Below are 16,059 nucleotides of genomic sequence, written 5' to 3' on the forward strand. Positions count from 1 at the left end.
CCCGACTCTGACCCGGAAGTAGAGGCAGCAGCTCGGGCCCCGCTCGTGACGTTGAGGTCCCGCACGCACAGGGGCGGGCCCAGAGCGGCCGCTCCGGGGCTTCACGCCCCCCCTTCTCCCCGCCCCCAGCAGTAGCTCATTGGAAGAGTTTGGCGCCAGTTAACTGCGAGACAGCGGCCACTGGCCAATGGCCACTCCACTAACCCTTCGGTTCCGCGCAGGGGCCTCCGCCCGGCTGGCCGTGCCTGCCTGTGCGCATGCGCCGAAGCGCCGCCGCCGTGCGCCCCGGCCCCGCCCTGAGACCCGGGCTCTGCGCACGCCCGAAGGGCTCCCCGCCGCCCTCCGCGCCTCCGCCGCCCTGCGCCTGCGCGTCCGTGCCGGCAGGCTTTCCTTTTCCGGGTCCCCGCTGGACCGGCCGGGCGCATGCGCCACTGTCCGCTGGCGGCTCGCGGCTCCTTCTTCCGGCCTCCCCCTTGGGTCGGATCCCGCTGAAGCCGGGCCAGCGCGAAGCCCCAAACGAGTGACCTGTGACCCCGGAAGTGGACCTTCGGGTCCCGGGCTCTCCCGGGGCGGGAGGCGAGAGCGCCGACGCCTGCAGCCCCCGGAACACCCACCCCACGCCCACCTTTGGATGCCGCCGGCGGGTGCCCGGCCCGTGTCCCGGACCCGCCTGCCCGCTCGGCCCCTCGGAGCACTCGCGGGCCGGGGGTGGGGGCCCGGACCCCGCCCCTGATGCGGCTCCACCCCCGCGCCCGGGCCTCGCTCCGCTGACCGCCGGGCCGGCCCCGCCCCCTGCCCGCACCCGCGCCCCGCCGAGCCCGCTCCCCGGCCGGGGGAGGCCATGGCGTGAGCGCGAGCCCGGGCCCCGGGGCCCTCGGGCGCCAGGCGGGGCATGGGCCGGGGGCCGCCCCGATGAGGGTCCCGGGAGGGGGGCGCGCGCAGCAGCGGCGGGGCCATGGGGTCGCAGGTGCTGCAGATTCTGCGCCAGGGGGTGTGGGCCTCGCTCACCGGCGGTTGGTTCTTCGACCCGCACCAGAGCACCTTCTCCAATTGCTTCCACCTCTACGTCTGGATCTTCCTGCTCACCTTCCCCTTCCTGCTGTACATGGTGAGTCGCTGTCGCCGCCGGGCAGAGCCCCGACGGGTGTCCGCGGCCCGGCCCGAGTCGGGGGTGTGTCTTGGGAGTAGGGATGCCGAGAGGATGCCAGGCCGAGTTTGGGGGTTGTGGCAGGGAGGCCGGTTTTCCCTTGCCTGATGCTGGTGACCTTGAACACCCCCCCCCCTTAATCTCCGACCGATCTCGGAGCGCGCTCCCCTCCCCCCGCCCCAGGGCGTGGGGATCCCAGCTCCCCGCAGGGCTCTGGGAGGAGGGCTCTGATGTGCTGCCCCTGCAGGTCCTGCCCCCCAGCCTGATGGTGGCCGGAGTGTACTGCCTGGTGGTGGCTGTCATCTTCGCGACCATCAAGACTGTCAACTACCGGCTGCATGCTATGTTCGACCAGGGGGAGATCGTGGAGAAGCGCAGCTCCACGGCGGGGGAGCCAGAGGAGGAGGCGGCCCAGGGGGACAGCAATCCACCCAGGTGGGTGGTCTGGGCAGCGTGGGGAAGGGCCGGGTCAGGACTCCCCGGAGTGGCAGGTCAACGGTCAGACGGGAATTGAACTGGCGTCCCTGAGAAGTTGTGTGTATGTGTGTGTGTGTGTGTGTGTGTGTGTATAACATGAGGAAGCTCCGTGCAGAGGGGAGGTGAGATGCTGTCTCTTGCCAGGGACCCCGGCGTGGAGATGACGGTGTTCCGGAAAGTGAGTTCCACGCCCCCCGTGCGCTGTAGCTCCCAGCACTCCGTGTTCGGCTTCAACCAGGTCTCGGTGAGCGTGGCCCCAGCCCGTCCCCACTGCGCGCAGAGCCCGTCCCCACGCACCGCCCCTGACCTCTCTTTCCTCTCTGTGCCTTGGCTCAGGAGCTGCTTCCCCGGATGGACGACTCCGGGCCCCTTCGAGGTAGGTGGTGGCGTGGCTTCAGATGCCCGTGGCACCCCGGGGGCCAGGGCTGCAGCTGACGGCCGCGCTCTGCCGCAGACATCAAGGAGCTGGTGCGGGAACAGGGTAGCAACAACGTCATCGTCACCTCCGCCGACCGCGAGATGCTGAAGCTGAGCTTGCAGGAGAAGCTGAGTGCGTGGCACCCCGGGGCTCCCCTGGGGCGTGCTGGTCCTGCCGGAAGGGGGCCTCAGCGAATGTCCTCTCTCTGGGACGGGCTCGAGGGCGTCCAGCGGACCCCTCTCTTCAGCTCCTGTCCTTTCCGTCCCTGACAGTCGGAGACCTTCCGCAGACGCCCCCGGGGGGCATCCCAGACCCGTCCCTCCCCAGCACCGACTCTTCCGAACGCTCTCCGCTGGCTGGAGGGGGCGTCCCCTGGGGCGGGAGCAGCGTGGTGGACACGCCGCTGAGCCCCCTGCTGAAGGGCAGCCTCAGCCAGGAGCTGAGCAAGAGCTTCTTGACCCTGACCCGGCCCGACCGCGCCCTGGTGAGGACCAGCAGCCGCCGGGAGTCGCGGCGGGGAGTGGGCGGCTACCAGCCCCTCGACCGGCGCAGTTCGGGGGAGCCCCTGGCGCAGAAGGCGGGCTCCTCGGACTCCTGCTTCAGCGGCACCGACCGGGAGACCGTGAGCAGCTTCAAGAGCGAGAAGACCAACTCCACGCACCTCGACAGTCCCCCGGGCGGGCCGGCCGCCGAGGGCAGCGACACGGACCCGCCGTCGGAGGCCGAGCTCCCGGCCTCCCCGGATGCCGGCGTCCCCTCGGACGACACGCTCCGTTCCTTTGACACCGTCATTGGAGCCGGAACGCCGCCAGGCCCAGCCGAGCCGCTGCTGGTTGTGCGGCCCAAGGACTTGGCGTTGCTGCGGCCGAGCAAACGGCGGCCGCCCCTGCGGAGACACTCGCCCCCCGGCCGTGCCCCTCGCCGGCCCCTGCTGGAGGGGGGCGGCTTCTTCGAGGACGAAGACACGAGCGAGGGCAGTGAGCTGAGCCCGGCCTCTAGCCTCCGCTCCCAGCGCCGCTACAGTTCCGACAGCTCCTCCTCGGCTTCCGGCTACTCCCCGGAGAGCTCCCGGGGCGCGGCTGGAGGTGCCCGGAAGCGACGGGCCCCCCCTGGGGTCGAGGAGGGGACCGCAGTGCCCCCAAAGCGGCCCTACGGGGCCCAGCGGACACCTAGTACCGCCAGCGCCAAGACGCATGCCCGCGTGCTGAGCATGGATGGCGCTGGGGGTGACGTGCTTAGGGGCCCCCTGGCTGGCTCCAAGGCTGAGCTGGAAGCCCAGGCGGGGGTGGACCTGGGCGCCGGGGAGCCCACGGTGCTACCTGCTGAGGCCCGCAGGGGACCCGACGCCAACCAGCCTGGCTGGCGGGGGGAGCTCCAAGAAGAAGGTGCCGCCGGGGGAGGTGAGTGCAGGGGGCGAGGTGCTGAGCTGTCCGGGCCTCTGCTTGCGACCAGTCGGGGGCCTTGTGGCAGATGACAGGGACACCGGTGAGGGACCAGTCAGGCAAACCCTCAGCTGAGAGGGGACAGCAGCGGGCCACTGAGGCCGCAACGTCACAGTGCCGGCTCAGGGCCAGTGTCCACCCCGCCTCCTGGCCCTCGGTGCAGCACGGAGTGTTCTGGAGTCCACACGCGCTGCTGCCTGCTGAGGGGTCAGGTTGGCCGGGCTGGACCCGGGGCCCCAGCAGGGAGTGGTTGGGGGCTCGGCCTGACCTTGAGCTCCAGGCAGCAGGCCCTGTGACTGCCAGGCCTGTCGTTCACGCTCTGGACCTCTCTCCGGCCAGCCACGGAGGACGCCAGCAAACGAGACCGTTCGAGCAGCGTCCGGCGCTCCCAGGCCATCCGCAGGCGCCACAACGCCGGCAGCAACCCGACGCCCCCCGCCTCCGTCATGGGCTCCCCTCCCAGGTGAGCCCCACTGAGCGTGGGCCGGGGTGGGGGCCCTCCCGCATGCTCGGGGCTGACCCTCCACTGCCCCCTCCCAGCAGCCTGCAGGAGGCCCAGCGGGGCCGCGCCGCCTCCCACTCGCGAGCGCTCACGCTGCCCTCCGCCCTGCACTTCGCGTCCACCCTGCTGCTGACCCGCGCGGGTGCCAACGTGCACGAGGCCTGCACCTTCGACGACACCTCCGAGGGCGCCGTGCACTACTTCTACGACGAGAGCGGTGAGCCCGTTGTGTCCAAGGCGTCGAGGAGGGAAACGGAGGCGGGGTCTGAGGTCTGAAAGGAGGCTTGAGTGAGGACGAGTTCAGGACGTTTCCAGAAGCAGCTGTATGCGGGGAGGGGGGCCCTCAAGCCTGCAGACTGCCCTTCCCCCACTCCCCGAGGCTGTGGCATCCCCCCTGGGGGGCTTGGCACGGGGTTGTCTTCCCGTCCCTGACTGTCCCACCCCCGTCCCAGGTGTGCGGCGCTCCTACACCTTCGGCCTGGCTGGCGGCGGCTACGAGAACCCCGTGGGGCAGCACGGGGAGCAGCCGGCCAACGGGGCCTGGTGAGTCCGCGCGCCCCACCCCCCTTGGGGACTCGTGGCTTCCCTCCCTCCCGGTGGGGCGGCCGAGCCTGGGGCCGGGGGAACCAGGTCCCGGGCCTCGGGCCTCTACCCGGCCCCTCTGGCCGTCTCGGTGACCCTGCGCCCGTGACTCTACTCCCTCAGGGACCGCCACTCCCACTCGTCCAGCTTCCACTCTGCCGACGTGCCCGAGGTGGCGGGCGGCCTGAACCTGCTGCCGCCGCGGCCCGTGGTGCTGCAGGGCATGCAGGTGCGCCGCGTGCCCCTGGAGATCCCCGAGGTGAGGAGCTGCCCTGGAGAGGCTCTGGCCGTGGAGGTCCGTGGGGGGCCGCGGACCCTGGGCTGGCAGACTCGGGGCTGGTCTGCTGGCGGGTGCAGCGAGTAGGTCTGGACTTGGGCCTTCAGCGCCGAGATGGGGGTGTCTGGCGGAGCCGGGGACCAGCGGGAGACCACTGAGGTGTGAGGGCGCAAACGCGGGGCCCGCCCATACAAGCTGCGTGCTAGTTGCGCCCCCGTGAAAGCCGAGTGTGTGTTGATTTCGTCGGGGTGATGGGTGCCCTAGACTGCCCTTGTGGGCAGCGGTGCCCGGGGCGCGCCCGCCCTGACAGTTGAGAGCCGCCACGTTGCCGCAGCCTGGAAGCCCCGGCCGGCCTCGCCAGCAGGACCAGTGCCTTCCCGGCGTGCCTGGGCCCCCCGCAGAGTCTGCACATGCTGCCCCCCCAAACCCCAAGAGCGGCCTCAGCACCCAGCTCTGTTCTCAGATCAGCGCTGGTCGGCACGACCCCTGTGGCCTTGTCCGGGCCGAGGCCCAGCTGGATTTCCCCTGAGTCCAGGAGGCAGCGGACACGCTGCCGAGCTGGGCAACCGTGGGCGCTCGTCTCCGGCCCCCAGCAACCCTGGCAGACATCCAGTGAGAAGCAGGGCCCGTGCAGGTGGCCAGGGCCGGCCGGGGCGCTCTGCAGACGGACACGGACACCCAGCCCGTGTGTGCTGGAGGGGGCGGGTGGCGAGGGCACAGGCGGGGGTGTGGGGCTGACGGACGCGGCTGTGGGGGCCGCAGTTTGACCTGCTGGACCAGGAATCCCTACACGAATCCCAGGAGCAGACGCTGATGGAGGAGGCACCGCCCCGTGCCCAGCACAGCTACAAGTACTGGCTACTGCCCGGCCGCTGGACCTCCGTGCGCTACGAGCGGCTCGCGCTGCTGGCCCTGTTGGACCGGTGAGTGCCCCCCGCCTGCTGGCCTGAGGGGCTGCAGGCCTGCGTCTCTCGGGCTTCTGGAACCCCAGGGTGGGTCTCCGGTCCCCGCAGATGGGTTCCCTCTCCCGCCCATGATTGCGCGTTTGCTATTTCTGACCTGAGTAAGTCAAGTCTTGGAACCCAAAGAAAAACCTTGAGCCAGCTCAGGCACGGGGCACTTGCCTTGCATGTCGGCAACCCCGGTCCAGTCCCTGGCACCCTGCACCCGCCAGGAATCACTCCTGAGCACCCCCGGCCTCCCGCGCACTCACCCCCTGCTTCTCCGAGGAAAGGGAGGTCGCTCAGACACGAGCGTGGAGTTGCACCAGGAGCCGTGCTCTGGGTCTTCCCTGGCACTCCCTGCCGGGCAGTGCCCTTTGGGGTCTGCAGGGAGGGAGATGGGGGTGCAGGGTGGAGCAGATGCGGTCTCAGGGTGGTGTGGACGCAGGTCTGGGGTGGCCCCTGCCCTGTGCTCACGCCGACCCGCTCTCCCGCAGGACGCGGGGGCTGCTGGAGAATGTTCTGGGCGTGGGCCTGAGCAGCCTCGTGGCCTTCCTGGGCTACCTGCTGCTGCTCAAGGGCTTCTTCACCGACATCTGGGTCTTCCAGTTCTGCCTGGTCATCGCTTCCTGCCAGTACTCCCTGCTGAAGGTCAGTGGCACCCAGCGGCTGCCCTGTCGCCCACCCACCCACCCCCGCCCCCTGCACGTGTGGCCTGCCTGGTCCTGGCCCTGTGCCGAGACGGGGCCAGACGCTTGGTGCCAACGTGCCCGCGGTCTCTTTCAGAGTGTCCAGCCTGACGCCGCCTCGCCTATGCACGTGAGCACCAGCGCCTTCCCCCGTGCGGGCTGGCCTGGGGTGGTGGGAGGGCCAGGTCCCAGTACCCCTTCCTTCTGCCCTGCTGCCCCCTGCGCTGGGCCCGGGCCGCTGCCTGTGTGACTCGGGGTGGGGCCCCCTCCGCAGGGCCACAACTGGGTGATCGCGTACAGCCGGCCCGTGTACTTCTGCATCTGCTGCCTGCTCATCTGGCTGCTGGACGCCCTGGGCTCGGCGCAGCCCTTCCCACCCGTCTCCCTCTACGGCCTCACGCTCTTCTCCGCCTCCTTCTTCTTCTGCGCCCGCGACGTGGCCACGGGTCAGACAGGCTGCGACGGCGCGGCCCCGGGGTGTGTGCACGGGTGGGGGACGGGCCGGCTCACGGGACCCCGCCGTGCCTGTCCCCGCAGTGTTCACCTTGTGCTTCCCGTTCGTCTTCCTGCTGGGCCTCCTGCCCCAGGTCAACACCTGTCTCATGTACCTGCTGGAGCAGATCGACATGCATGGCTTCGGGGGAACAGGTATGGAGCCCGCGGGGGCTCGGCTGGCTGCCTGGAACCCCGCCTGAGCCGCGGGACGGGACACGGGGACGGGGGAAGGGGTTTGCCTTACGTCCCGCCAACCCGGCTTGGAACCCTCAGCACACGGGCCTCCCAAGCGCTGCCAGACAAAGAAGCCCCCGCCAGCTTTCTCGGGATGGCCGGGGGGCGAGGGGGCAGAGAACAGGCCCCCCAGGGGGCGGGGGCGGGAGGCTCACCTGCCCCTCCTCACCTGTAGCCGCCACCAGCCCGCTCACCGCCGTCTTCAGCCTGTCCCGCAGCCTGCTGGCCGCCGCCCTGCTCTACGGCTTCTGCCTCGGCGCCATCAAGGTACGGGACGGGGGAGGGGAGCATGCAGGAGCCCTCGGGGGCACCCCCGCTCCCCCCTCCCGCACCCCTGAGCAGCTTCTCTCCCCAGAGCCCCTGGCCGGAGCAGCACGTGCCCGTCCTCTTCTCCGTCTTCTGCGGTCTCCTGGTGGCGCTGTCCTACCACCTGAGCCGGCAGAGCAGCGACCCCACCGTGCTCTGGTGGGTGTGGGGCCTGGCCGTGGAGGTGGAGGGGACAGTGGCTTGGCACCCACCCCTGACCGCCCGCCTGTCCGCCCACCCCTCAGGTCTCTGATCCGGAGCAAGCTCTTCCCCGAGCTGGAGGAGCGGAGCCTGGAGACGGCCCGGGCCGAGCCCCCCGACCCGCTCCCCGACAAGATGCGGCAGTCGGTGGTGAGGAGCCGCCGTCGGGGGGCACGGTCCTTGTTGGGGGGGGTGGGGAGGCTGCAGGGGGCGGGGCCAGGCACCCACGCCGCTCTCCCGGCTGCAGCGCGAGGTCCTGCACTCGGACCTGGTGATGTGCGTGGTCATCGCCGTGCTTACCTTCGCCATCAGCGCCAGCACCGTCTTCATCGCCTTGAAGGTGTGTGTAACCGGTGGGGGGGCCCCCACGCCCACCCTGCACCAGCCGCCCCAGCTGAGCCTCCGTCTTGCCCTCACGCAGTCGGTGCTGGGGTTCGTGCTGTACGCGCTGGCGGGGGCCGTGGGCTTCTTCACGCACTACCTGCTGCCGCAGCTCCGCAAGCAGCTGCCCTGGTTCTGCCTGTCGCAGCCGCTGCTGAAGCCGCTAGAGTACAGCCAGTATGAAGTGCGCGGTGAGTGGGGCCCTGGGGGTGCCGTGCCAGCAGGGGGCGCCCTCCACCCACGCACCCTGCGCCTTCCTGGCCAGGCCACCGCCGCCTTGGAGGTGAAGTGGAATCCCAGGGCCCTCGGGCTCCGGCCCAAGTCACAGGCGGTTCCCTGGGGCCTGGATGTGCCTGGCGCATGATTTCACCGCTGGCGGGTCCGCTGGTCATTGTCTGGATTTGTTTCAGTATTTGTTTATTTTTGGACCTTCCCAGCAGAGCTGGGGGCCACTTGGGCCTCCCTTGCTGGTGCCTGCAGTGCCAGAGAGCAAATCTCCAGCCCCTTGAGCCCCCTCCCCAGGCGATTGCGGCTTTTCTGGCGGGCTGAAAGACCGTCCACAGGGCCAGCGTCCCGCATAGCTGTATCCCGCGCAGGCCACATGGCCCTTCTGAAGGCGACACGACCCTTCCCTGGCGCCGTGGCTGGGGATGGGATGGGTGGGTTCCACGCCAACTTCCCTGTGCTTGAATTGCAGCGGTCGCCCCTGTCCAGGCCCAGGGCTCTGGCACATGTGCCCTGTGTTGCCCTCCGAGCACCGGGTCCAGCCCTCCAGGGCCTGAACGCAACTGTCCGCTTTGGGTTCCAGGCGCGGCCCAGGTGATGTGGTTTGAGAAGCTCTATGCCGGCCTGCAGTGCGTGGAGAAGTACCTCATCTACCCCGCGGTGGTGCTCAACGCCCTCACAGTGGACGCCCACACGGTCGTCAGCCACCCTGACAAGTTCTGCCTCTAGTGAGCGCGCCCCGTCCCCCTGCAGCCCCGTCGCCCAGAGAGGGAGGGTCCCCTCCTGGAGGGACTCACGTGTCCCCCAAAGGGATCAAGGGGGAATCACCTGTTCGGGGGCCAGGCTCAGGCGTCCCGGCCTGATGCGTGTCCCTGGCCGCCAGCTGCCGGGCTCTGCTCATGACCGTGGCCGGGCTGAAGCTGCTGCGCTCGGCCTTCTGCTGCCCGCCCCAGCAGTACCTGACCTTGGCCTTCACCGTCCTGCTCTTCCACTTCGACTACCCGCGCCTGTCCCAGGGCTTCCTGCTCGACTACTTCCTCATGTCCCTGTTGTGCAGCAAGGTGAGACCCCAGTTGGGCTGTGCAACCCCCCCCCCCGAGTTCCTGTGTCCCACCAACCCCCCCACCCCCTGTGGGCTGCCAGCGGCTCCTTAAAGAACAGAGAAGCCCCTGCAGTGCAGAGGGGTCCGGGGACCCCGAGACTCAGTAGGCAGCCAGATCGGAGCCTGGTCTGCTCTGACCTGTCCCCCCACTCCCCTGGGAGTGTGGGGTAGTCGGGGTGGCCTTCTCTGGACACCCTGGCCTTGGAGGCCAGCTGAGGTCGCAGCCCAGGCCGTCCTTAGACGCCGCCCCATCCGCTGTGTGCATGGGCAGGCTTTGCAGGGGGCCAAGCCTGCTCTGCTAGACGCCACGTTGGTGCCCACTGGGACAGAGTGGTGCTGTGAACCTTTTTCTGACCCATGGGGGCGGGGTGGGCCCAGGCGCTGCTGGCTTTACTCGGCCCTGCAGCACTGCATGGGCCCAGCCGTGCGGACGCCACAGGGTAGAGCCTGCTGGCTCCAGGCAGCACCTGGCAGTGCACAGGGGGCCATGCCATGCCGGAGATGGAACTTGGGGTTCCCACGCATGCCAGGTCTGAGGCCTGGCCCTGAGCTGTCTCCCTGCCTGCACCCCTGGGCTTTCTTCTTGGTTGGCGAGTCGGACCCCGGGGGCAGGTGTCCCTTTGGCAGGGCCTGTGGGCGAAGCTCCTGTCCCTGACACCGGGGGCCTGGTGTGCTCGGGTTACCATCTCTGCCAGGGTCACCCCCTTCTCCGGGTCTTGGCCTTCCTGCCTGTGAGATGGGGCGGCGGGAGGGGGGTCCCCCGCTGGTGCTGTGAGGATGAGGGGACCTGCACCCCCTGGTGGGGGGGGTGCCTGAGCCTGGGAGCCAGCCGGAAGGGGGGGGAAGCGATCTTGAGTTGGATGGCCACGTGGTGTCCGGTGGGGAGGCCGGGGTCTGACTGGCTCAGGGACTCGGGGGCCGTCCGAGTGACGGCCTCTCCCTCTCTCACCGCCAGCTGTGGGACCTGCTGTACAAGCTCCGTTTCGTGCTGACCTACATCGCGCCCTGGCAGATCACCTGGGGCTCGGCTTTCCACGCTTTTGCCCAGCCCTTCGCTGTGCCACGTACCCTGCCTGCTGCCCGCTGCCCGGGTGGGGTCCTGCCGGAACGACCATGACAGGGAGGGGTGGGAAGTGGGGGGGGCCACGGTGCAGAGGGGAGGCGGGCAGGGTTCCGTGTGCCGTCATCTCCTTGACTCGTGTCCAGACTCGGCCATGCTGTTCATCCAGGCTCTGCTCTCGGCGCTCTTTTCCACGCCGCTGAATCCCCTGCTGGGCAGCGCCGTCTTCATCATGTCCTACGCGCGGCCCCTCAAGTTCTGGGAGCGAGACTACAAGTGAGTGTGCGGCGGAGCCCGGTCGAGGCCGTTCCGGGCGGGGGAGGCCCTCGGCTGTGGTGCCTGCCGGGGTCTGGGCTCTCCGAGGGCACGACAGCCCCGCGGGCCCCCTGCCACCTGCCCGTCTTCTCTGCACAGCACTAAACGCGTGGATCACTCCAATACCCGCCTGGTCACGCAGCTGGATCGGAACCCAGGTGGGTACGGGGCGGGCGGGCGGGTGGGCGCGCTGGTTGGCCACAGAGCGTGGCGCTACTGTCTGTCCTGGTGGCAGGCGCCGACGACAACAACCTCAACTCCATCTTCTACGAGCACCTGACACGCTCGCTGCAGCACACGCTGTGTGGGGACCTGGTGCTCGGCCGCTGGGGCAACTACGGCCCCGGCGACTGCTTCGTGCTGGCCTCGGACTACCTCAACGCACTAGTGCACCTCATCGAGGTCGGCAACGGCCTCATCACCTTCCAGCTGCGCGGCCTGGAGTTCCGGGGTGAGTGTGTGCACGGCGGGGGCCGGGAGGTCGCAGGGTCCCCGCTGCCCGGTGAGTGCCAGTCTCAGACCGGCCCCAACCTGGGCACACGTGCCGAGCTTCCCTGACCCGGCACCAGCCGCTGCACCCTGCAACCTCTGGAGAAAGGGTCTCCTCTCTGTGCCACCATCCAGGCCGCCGACACAGGGACAGGCCTCCACCCCTGCCAGGGTGCTCGTGGGGGAGCGGGCTGGCCGGGATAGGGGTCCTGACCCAGCCACCTTGCCCCTCCCTCCACAGGGACCCATTTGGGTTTTGGTTTTGGAGCCATACCCAGCTGTGCCCGGGGCTGACGCCTGGCTTTGGGCTCGGGTCACCCCCGGTGGGGCTCGGGGCACCATTTGTGGTGCCGGGGATCAAGCTTGGGTCGGCCACGTGCAAGGCGAGCCCCCTGCCCGCTGTCCCCGCTCCCGCACCCCCCAGGGACCTACTGCCAGCAGCGCGAGGTGGAGGCCATCACGGAGGGCGTGGAGGAGGACGAGGGCTGCTGCTGCTGCGAGCCGGGCCACCTGCCACGCGTCCTTTCCTTCAACGCCGCCTTCGGGCAGCGCTGGCTGGCCTGGGAGGTGACGGCCAGCAAGTACGTGCTGGAGGGCTACAGCATCAGCGACAACAACGCGGCGTCCATGCTGCAGGTCTTCGACCTCCGCAAGATCCTCATCACCTACTACGTCAAGGTGTGCCACGGGGCGGCTCCTCCCGGGACAGACCAGGGTGTGCAGTGCTAGGCTCCCTGGCCCATGGGTGCCCCTGGGAGTTGTCGGGGCCCCCACATTCCTCTCAGCAAGGTCAGTGGTCGTTATCCAGGCTTTGGTGTCTGGGCCTGGCCACGGCTCCCCAACTGGACCCCTGCTCCTGGGACCTGCTCCCTGGTGGCCACTCTGCCCCTCTCCCACCCCTAGATGCCACAGTTCTGCCAGGACAGAGCACCAGTACCCTGACTCCGTCCCCGGGGTGGCACCCGGAATCTGTTACCCCAGTAGCCACTGTCACCTGCCAGCCTCACACTGCCAGGACCCTTGGCCTTGTCAGCTGCTTCCCTTCCTAGTCTACCACAGTCCAGAGACCCCACCTTGGGATGGGCAGTGTCCTGTGGCCACTATGTCCCCCGGCACCCGAACCCTTGGGCCTGCAGAACTCCCCCCAGCTCAGCCTGGCCTCAGTCTGAGTCCCCTGGATCCCATAGCTTTGGTGTGTGTGGGGGTCCCCTGCTGGGTAACTGTGGCTCGTCTGCTCGTCTCTACCACGCGGGACCTCAGAGACCTTCCATGGATGCGGAGTCTCCTGTCCTCCTAGGCCTGGGTGGCTCTGAGGGGCGGCCCCGACCCTGTCACCCCCACCTGCACCCCCACTTCTCCCCTCAGAGCATCATCTACTATGTGAGCCGCTCGCCGAAGCTGGAGGCCTGGCTGAGCCACGAGGGCATCGCGGCCGCCCTGAGGCCCGTGCGGGCCCCCGGCTACGCCGACTCAGACCCCACCTTCTCGCTGAGCGTGGACGAAGACTATGACCTGCGGCTCTCGGGCCTCTCCCTGCCTGCCTTCTGTGCCGTGCACCTGGAGTGGGTGCAGTACTGCGCCTCCCGGCGCGGCCAGGTCAGCCCCCCGCAGCTCCCCTGCCTCTGCCCTGCCTGTCTCCGGTCTGAGCCGGCCCCTGACGATGGGCTTCTTGTGCTGCAGCCCGTTGACCAGGACTGGAATTCGCCACTGGTCACGTTGTGTTTCGGCCTGTGTGTGCTGGGTCGCCGGGCCCTGGGGACGGCCTCGCACAGCATGTCCGCCAGGTGAGCGCCCACAGGTGCCCCTGTGCCTCCCGGGCTACCCCCTCCTCCTCCCTCCCTGCCCAGGCCCCAGAGACCTCCAGCAGCCCTGCTTGGGAGTTGCCTCTCTGCTGTGGCATCTGGCCTGCTTCTGACCCCGCTGAGGGACACAGCCAGACGGGCCTCCTGGTCACAGTGGGGAGACTGAGGCCTGGCGGACCCAGGGTGGAGCTTTGAAGTCTCACTCCCCGCAGCCTGGAGCCCTTCCTGTATGGCCTGCACGCCCTGTTCAAGGGGGACTTCCGCATCACCTCCCCGCGCGACGAGTGGGTCTTTGCCGACATGGACCTGCTCCACCGGGTGGTGGCCCCTGGGGTGCGCATGGCCCTCAAGCTTCACCAGGTGGGCAATGTGCCCCGGCAGGCGCACGCGGGGGCTGTGGGGGCGGGGAGAAGGGGGCGCTCCCCAGGGTGGGGCCCGCTGACCCGGCCTCCCCTCCAGGACCACTTCACCTCCCCGGATGAGTACGAGGAGCCAGCCGCCCTGTACGATGCTATCGCCGCCAATGAGGAACGGCTGGTCATCTCACACGAGGGTGACCCCGCGTGGCGCAGCGCCATCCTCAGCAACACGCCTTCGCTGCTGGCACTGCGCCACGTGCTGGACGATGCCTCGGATGAGTATAAAATCATCATGCTCAACCGGCGCCACCTCAGCTTCCGCGTTATCAAGGTAGGCCCCGCCTCCCGGAGGCCCCGCCCCTACGGACCACGCCCCACCCGGAGGCCCCGCCCCATCTGGAGGCCCCACCCCGCCCCCTGACGCTTTCCCTTGGCTCCATGCAGGTGAACCGCGAGTGCGTGCGTGGCCTGTGGGCCGGGCAGCAGCAGGAGCTGGTGTTCCTCCGCAATCGCAACCCTGAGCGTGGAAGCATCCAGAACGCCAAGCAGGCACTCCGCAACATGATTAATTCTTCCTGTGACCAGCCTCTAGGCTACCCCATCTATGTGTCGCCCCTCACCACCTCCCTGGCCGGCAGCCACCCACAGCTGCGGGCGCTGTGGGGTGGCCCGGTCAGCCTGGGTGCCATCGCCCGCTGGCTGCTGCAGAGCTGGGAGAGGTGAGCCCTGCCCGCCCCCCAACTCTGCCCCTTCACGGAGTCAGAGAGGGGCCGGACCTTCCTGAGCGCCAAGGCAGAGAACTGAGCAGTCTCGGAACCGGCCGGGAGCCCCCATGCGCCTCTGGAGAAAGGCTGGCCTCCTGGGCTGCGTTCTCAGATGGGACCCTGTGGCTCTAAGACAGGCCTGTCCCAGGCCTGGGGATCAAATCACTTCCGGCAGGACTCGGGTCCACATGGGGTGCTGGGGATCAAACCCGGCCCAAGTGCGGCAAAGCCAGCGCCCTGTCCGCTTCCTGTCCCTCTGGTCCCACCCCCCCCACCCCCCAACGCTTTGTCTGCTCCTTCAGGCTGCATAAGGGCTGCGGTGCGGGCTGCAACAGCGGCGGCAATGTGGACGACTCCGATTGTGCTGGAGGCGGAGGTTTGACTTCCCTCAGCAGCGGCAACCCCCCGCTGGCGCACCCCACGCCTGAGAACACGGCAGGTGAGCAGGCGGCCGGCAGGAAGTGGTGGCGAGGGGGACAGCCGCCTGAGGTCGTGCCCTTATCTGTCTCCCACAGGCAGTGGCGACCAGCCCCTCCCTTCAGGGCCCGGCTGGGGCCCGAGGCCTTCCCTCAGCGGCTCTGGTGACGGCCGCCCCCCTCCTCTGCTGCAGTGGCCACCCCCTCGGCTCCCCGGACCACCCCCAGCGTCACCTGCCCCTGCCGAGGGCCCCCGGCCCCCCAGGCCCCTGGGCGCTGGTATCCTCAATTCTGAGGGTCCCAGTGGGAAGTGGAGCCTGGGGGGTCGGAAGGGACTGGGGGGATCTGATGGGGAGCCAGCCTCAGGGAGCCCCAAAGGAGGCACCCCCAAATCTCAGGTAAGGGTCCTGAGGGAGGGGCGGCTCGTGGGGCGGAGCTCAGGGCCGCTCTCCTCCAACCTCTCTCCTCCCCCAGGCGCCCTTAGACCTCAGCCCCGATGTCAGCACTGACGCTTCGCCCCCTGGAGCCACACAGGACCTTCCTGGCTCAGACAGCAGTGCTCCTAAGAGTGACACGCCCACTGGGGCCTCAGGGGACTGGCCTGTCCCCGCTGAGGAGCGGGAGAGCCCAGCTGCCCAGCCCCTGCTGGAGCACCAGTACTGAGGGCCCATCACCCCTGGGTCCCGCCCCGGATCCAGGAGCTCGGACCCCTGGCCTCTGGCCCTCTCTGTCGGACCACAGAACCGAGTGGCTTTGGCTCCACGTCGGAACCCTGGCCTTTGGCTGCCTTAGCCAGGGCACCGGAACTGAGTGACCCAGACCTCTGACCTTGCCCCCTGCTCTCTCGTCCTTCGTTCGGGTGTGGGTGCCCCACACTGGGCAGGCAGCCCCCCAGCCAGGCCTCAGAGCCAACCCCATGGGCTGGTCCCGCTTGGAGCCGGTGGCCAGGACTGACGGCCCCTGGGCCTGGGGCCGGGGCTGGAAGATGGGAGGGTGGATTTCTTCTTTCTTTCCTTTTTTCTTTCTTTCTTTTTCCCCCCGTGCTTCAGAGACACCAGAATTAATAACACTATTTTTGATTTTGCTTCGCCGTTTCCTTTCTCGGGATCGTTTGGGTGAGGGGAGGAGGCGTTTCAGGTCCCCAGCATGAACTCAGGAGGGGACAGGACTTGGGCTAAGGCTGGAGATAAGGCAAGGGTGGGTTCCAGGCCGACGGGGCCCACTTCCTCCCGGAGCTGTTCCCTTCAGGCCTAGATCTGCAGTTCTCTGCATTCACATAATTCCTATTTCTCCCCAATTCTCTCATGTGCTCAGAGCCTCCAGCTCCGGTGGGCTGACTCTGGCCACGATCAGCCTTGACCTTGGGCCAGGCCTCCTGCGAACTGTTGCGGTTGCAAGGCGCCGGGGCAGGGGCGGGCGGCTCCCGTGCCTGACA

At 69.0% G+C, this 16,059-nt stretch overlaps 1 protein-coding gene across 3 annotated transcripts; it reads left to right on the top strand.

The window, feature by feature from the left end:
* Window positions 1–404: 404 nt before the first annotated feature.
* PCNX3 (pecanex 3) lies at window positions 405–15,708 on the top strand. 3 transcript variants are annotated; one of them, XM_056132028.1, is made up of 35 exons: window positions 405–1,108; window positions 1,395–1,582; window positions 1,769–1,868; window positions 1,961–2,000; window positions 2,079–2,174; window positions 2,315–3,442; window positions 3,824–3,947; window positions 4,028–4,203; window positions 4,439–4,529; window positions 4,692–4,827; window positions 5,608–5,768; window positions 6,284–6,437; window positions 6,573–6,605; window positions 6,750–6,921; window positions 7,013–7,123; window positions 7,380–7,471; window positions 7,560–7,669; window positions 7,756–7,861; window positions 7,959–8,051; window positions 8,133–8,283; window positions 8,901–9,045; window positions 9,201–9,378; window positions 10,375–10,483; window positions 10,626–10,755; window positions 10,894–10,952; window positions 11,030–11,245; window positions 11,708–11,961; window positions 12,649–12,879; window positions 12,964–13,067; window positions 13,298–13,445; window positions 13,545–13,775; window positions 13,889–14,163; window positions 14,511–14,647; window positions 14,724–15,022; window positions 15,099–15,708. In XM_056132028.1, exons 1-35 carry the CDS (start codon window positions 956–958, stop codon window positions 15,285–15,287), a joined length of 6,120 nt encoding a protein of 2,039 aa, XP_055988003.1. In that variant the 5' UTR covers window positions 405–955; the 3' UTR covers window positions 15,288–15,708. The 3 variants fall into 3 exon arrangements, with proteins under 3 accessions (XP_055988003.1, XP_055988002.1, XP_055988004.1); XM_056132027.1 differs by having other exon boundaries at window positions 406–1,108; window positions 4,025–4,203; XM_056132029.1 differs by having other exon boundaries at window positions 406–1,108; window positions 4,025–4,203; window positions 5,647–5,768.
* The last annotated feature ends 351 nt before the right edge of the window (window positions 15,709–16,059 follow it).

This window comes from Sorex fumeus, unplaced genomic scaffold, assembly GCF_029834395.1.
Source record: "Sorex fumeus unplaced genomic scaffold, SorFum_2.1 ptg000093l, whole genome shotgun sequence".
Classification (NCBI taxonomy): domain Eukaryota; kingdom Metazoa; phylum Chordata; class Mammalia; order Eulipotyphla; family Soricidae; genus Sorex; species Sorex fumeus.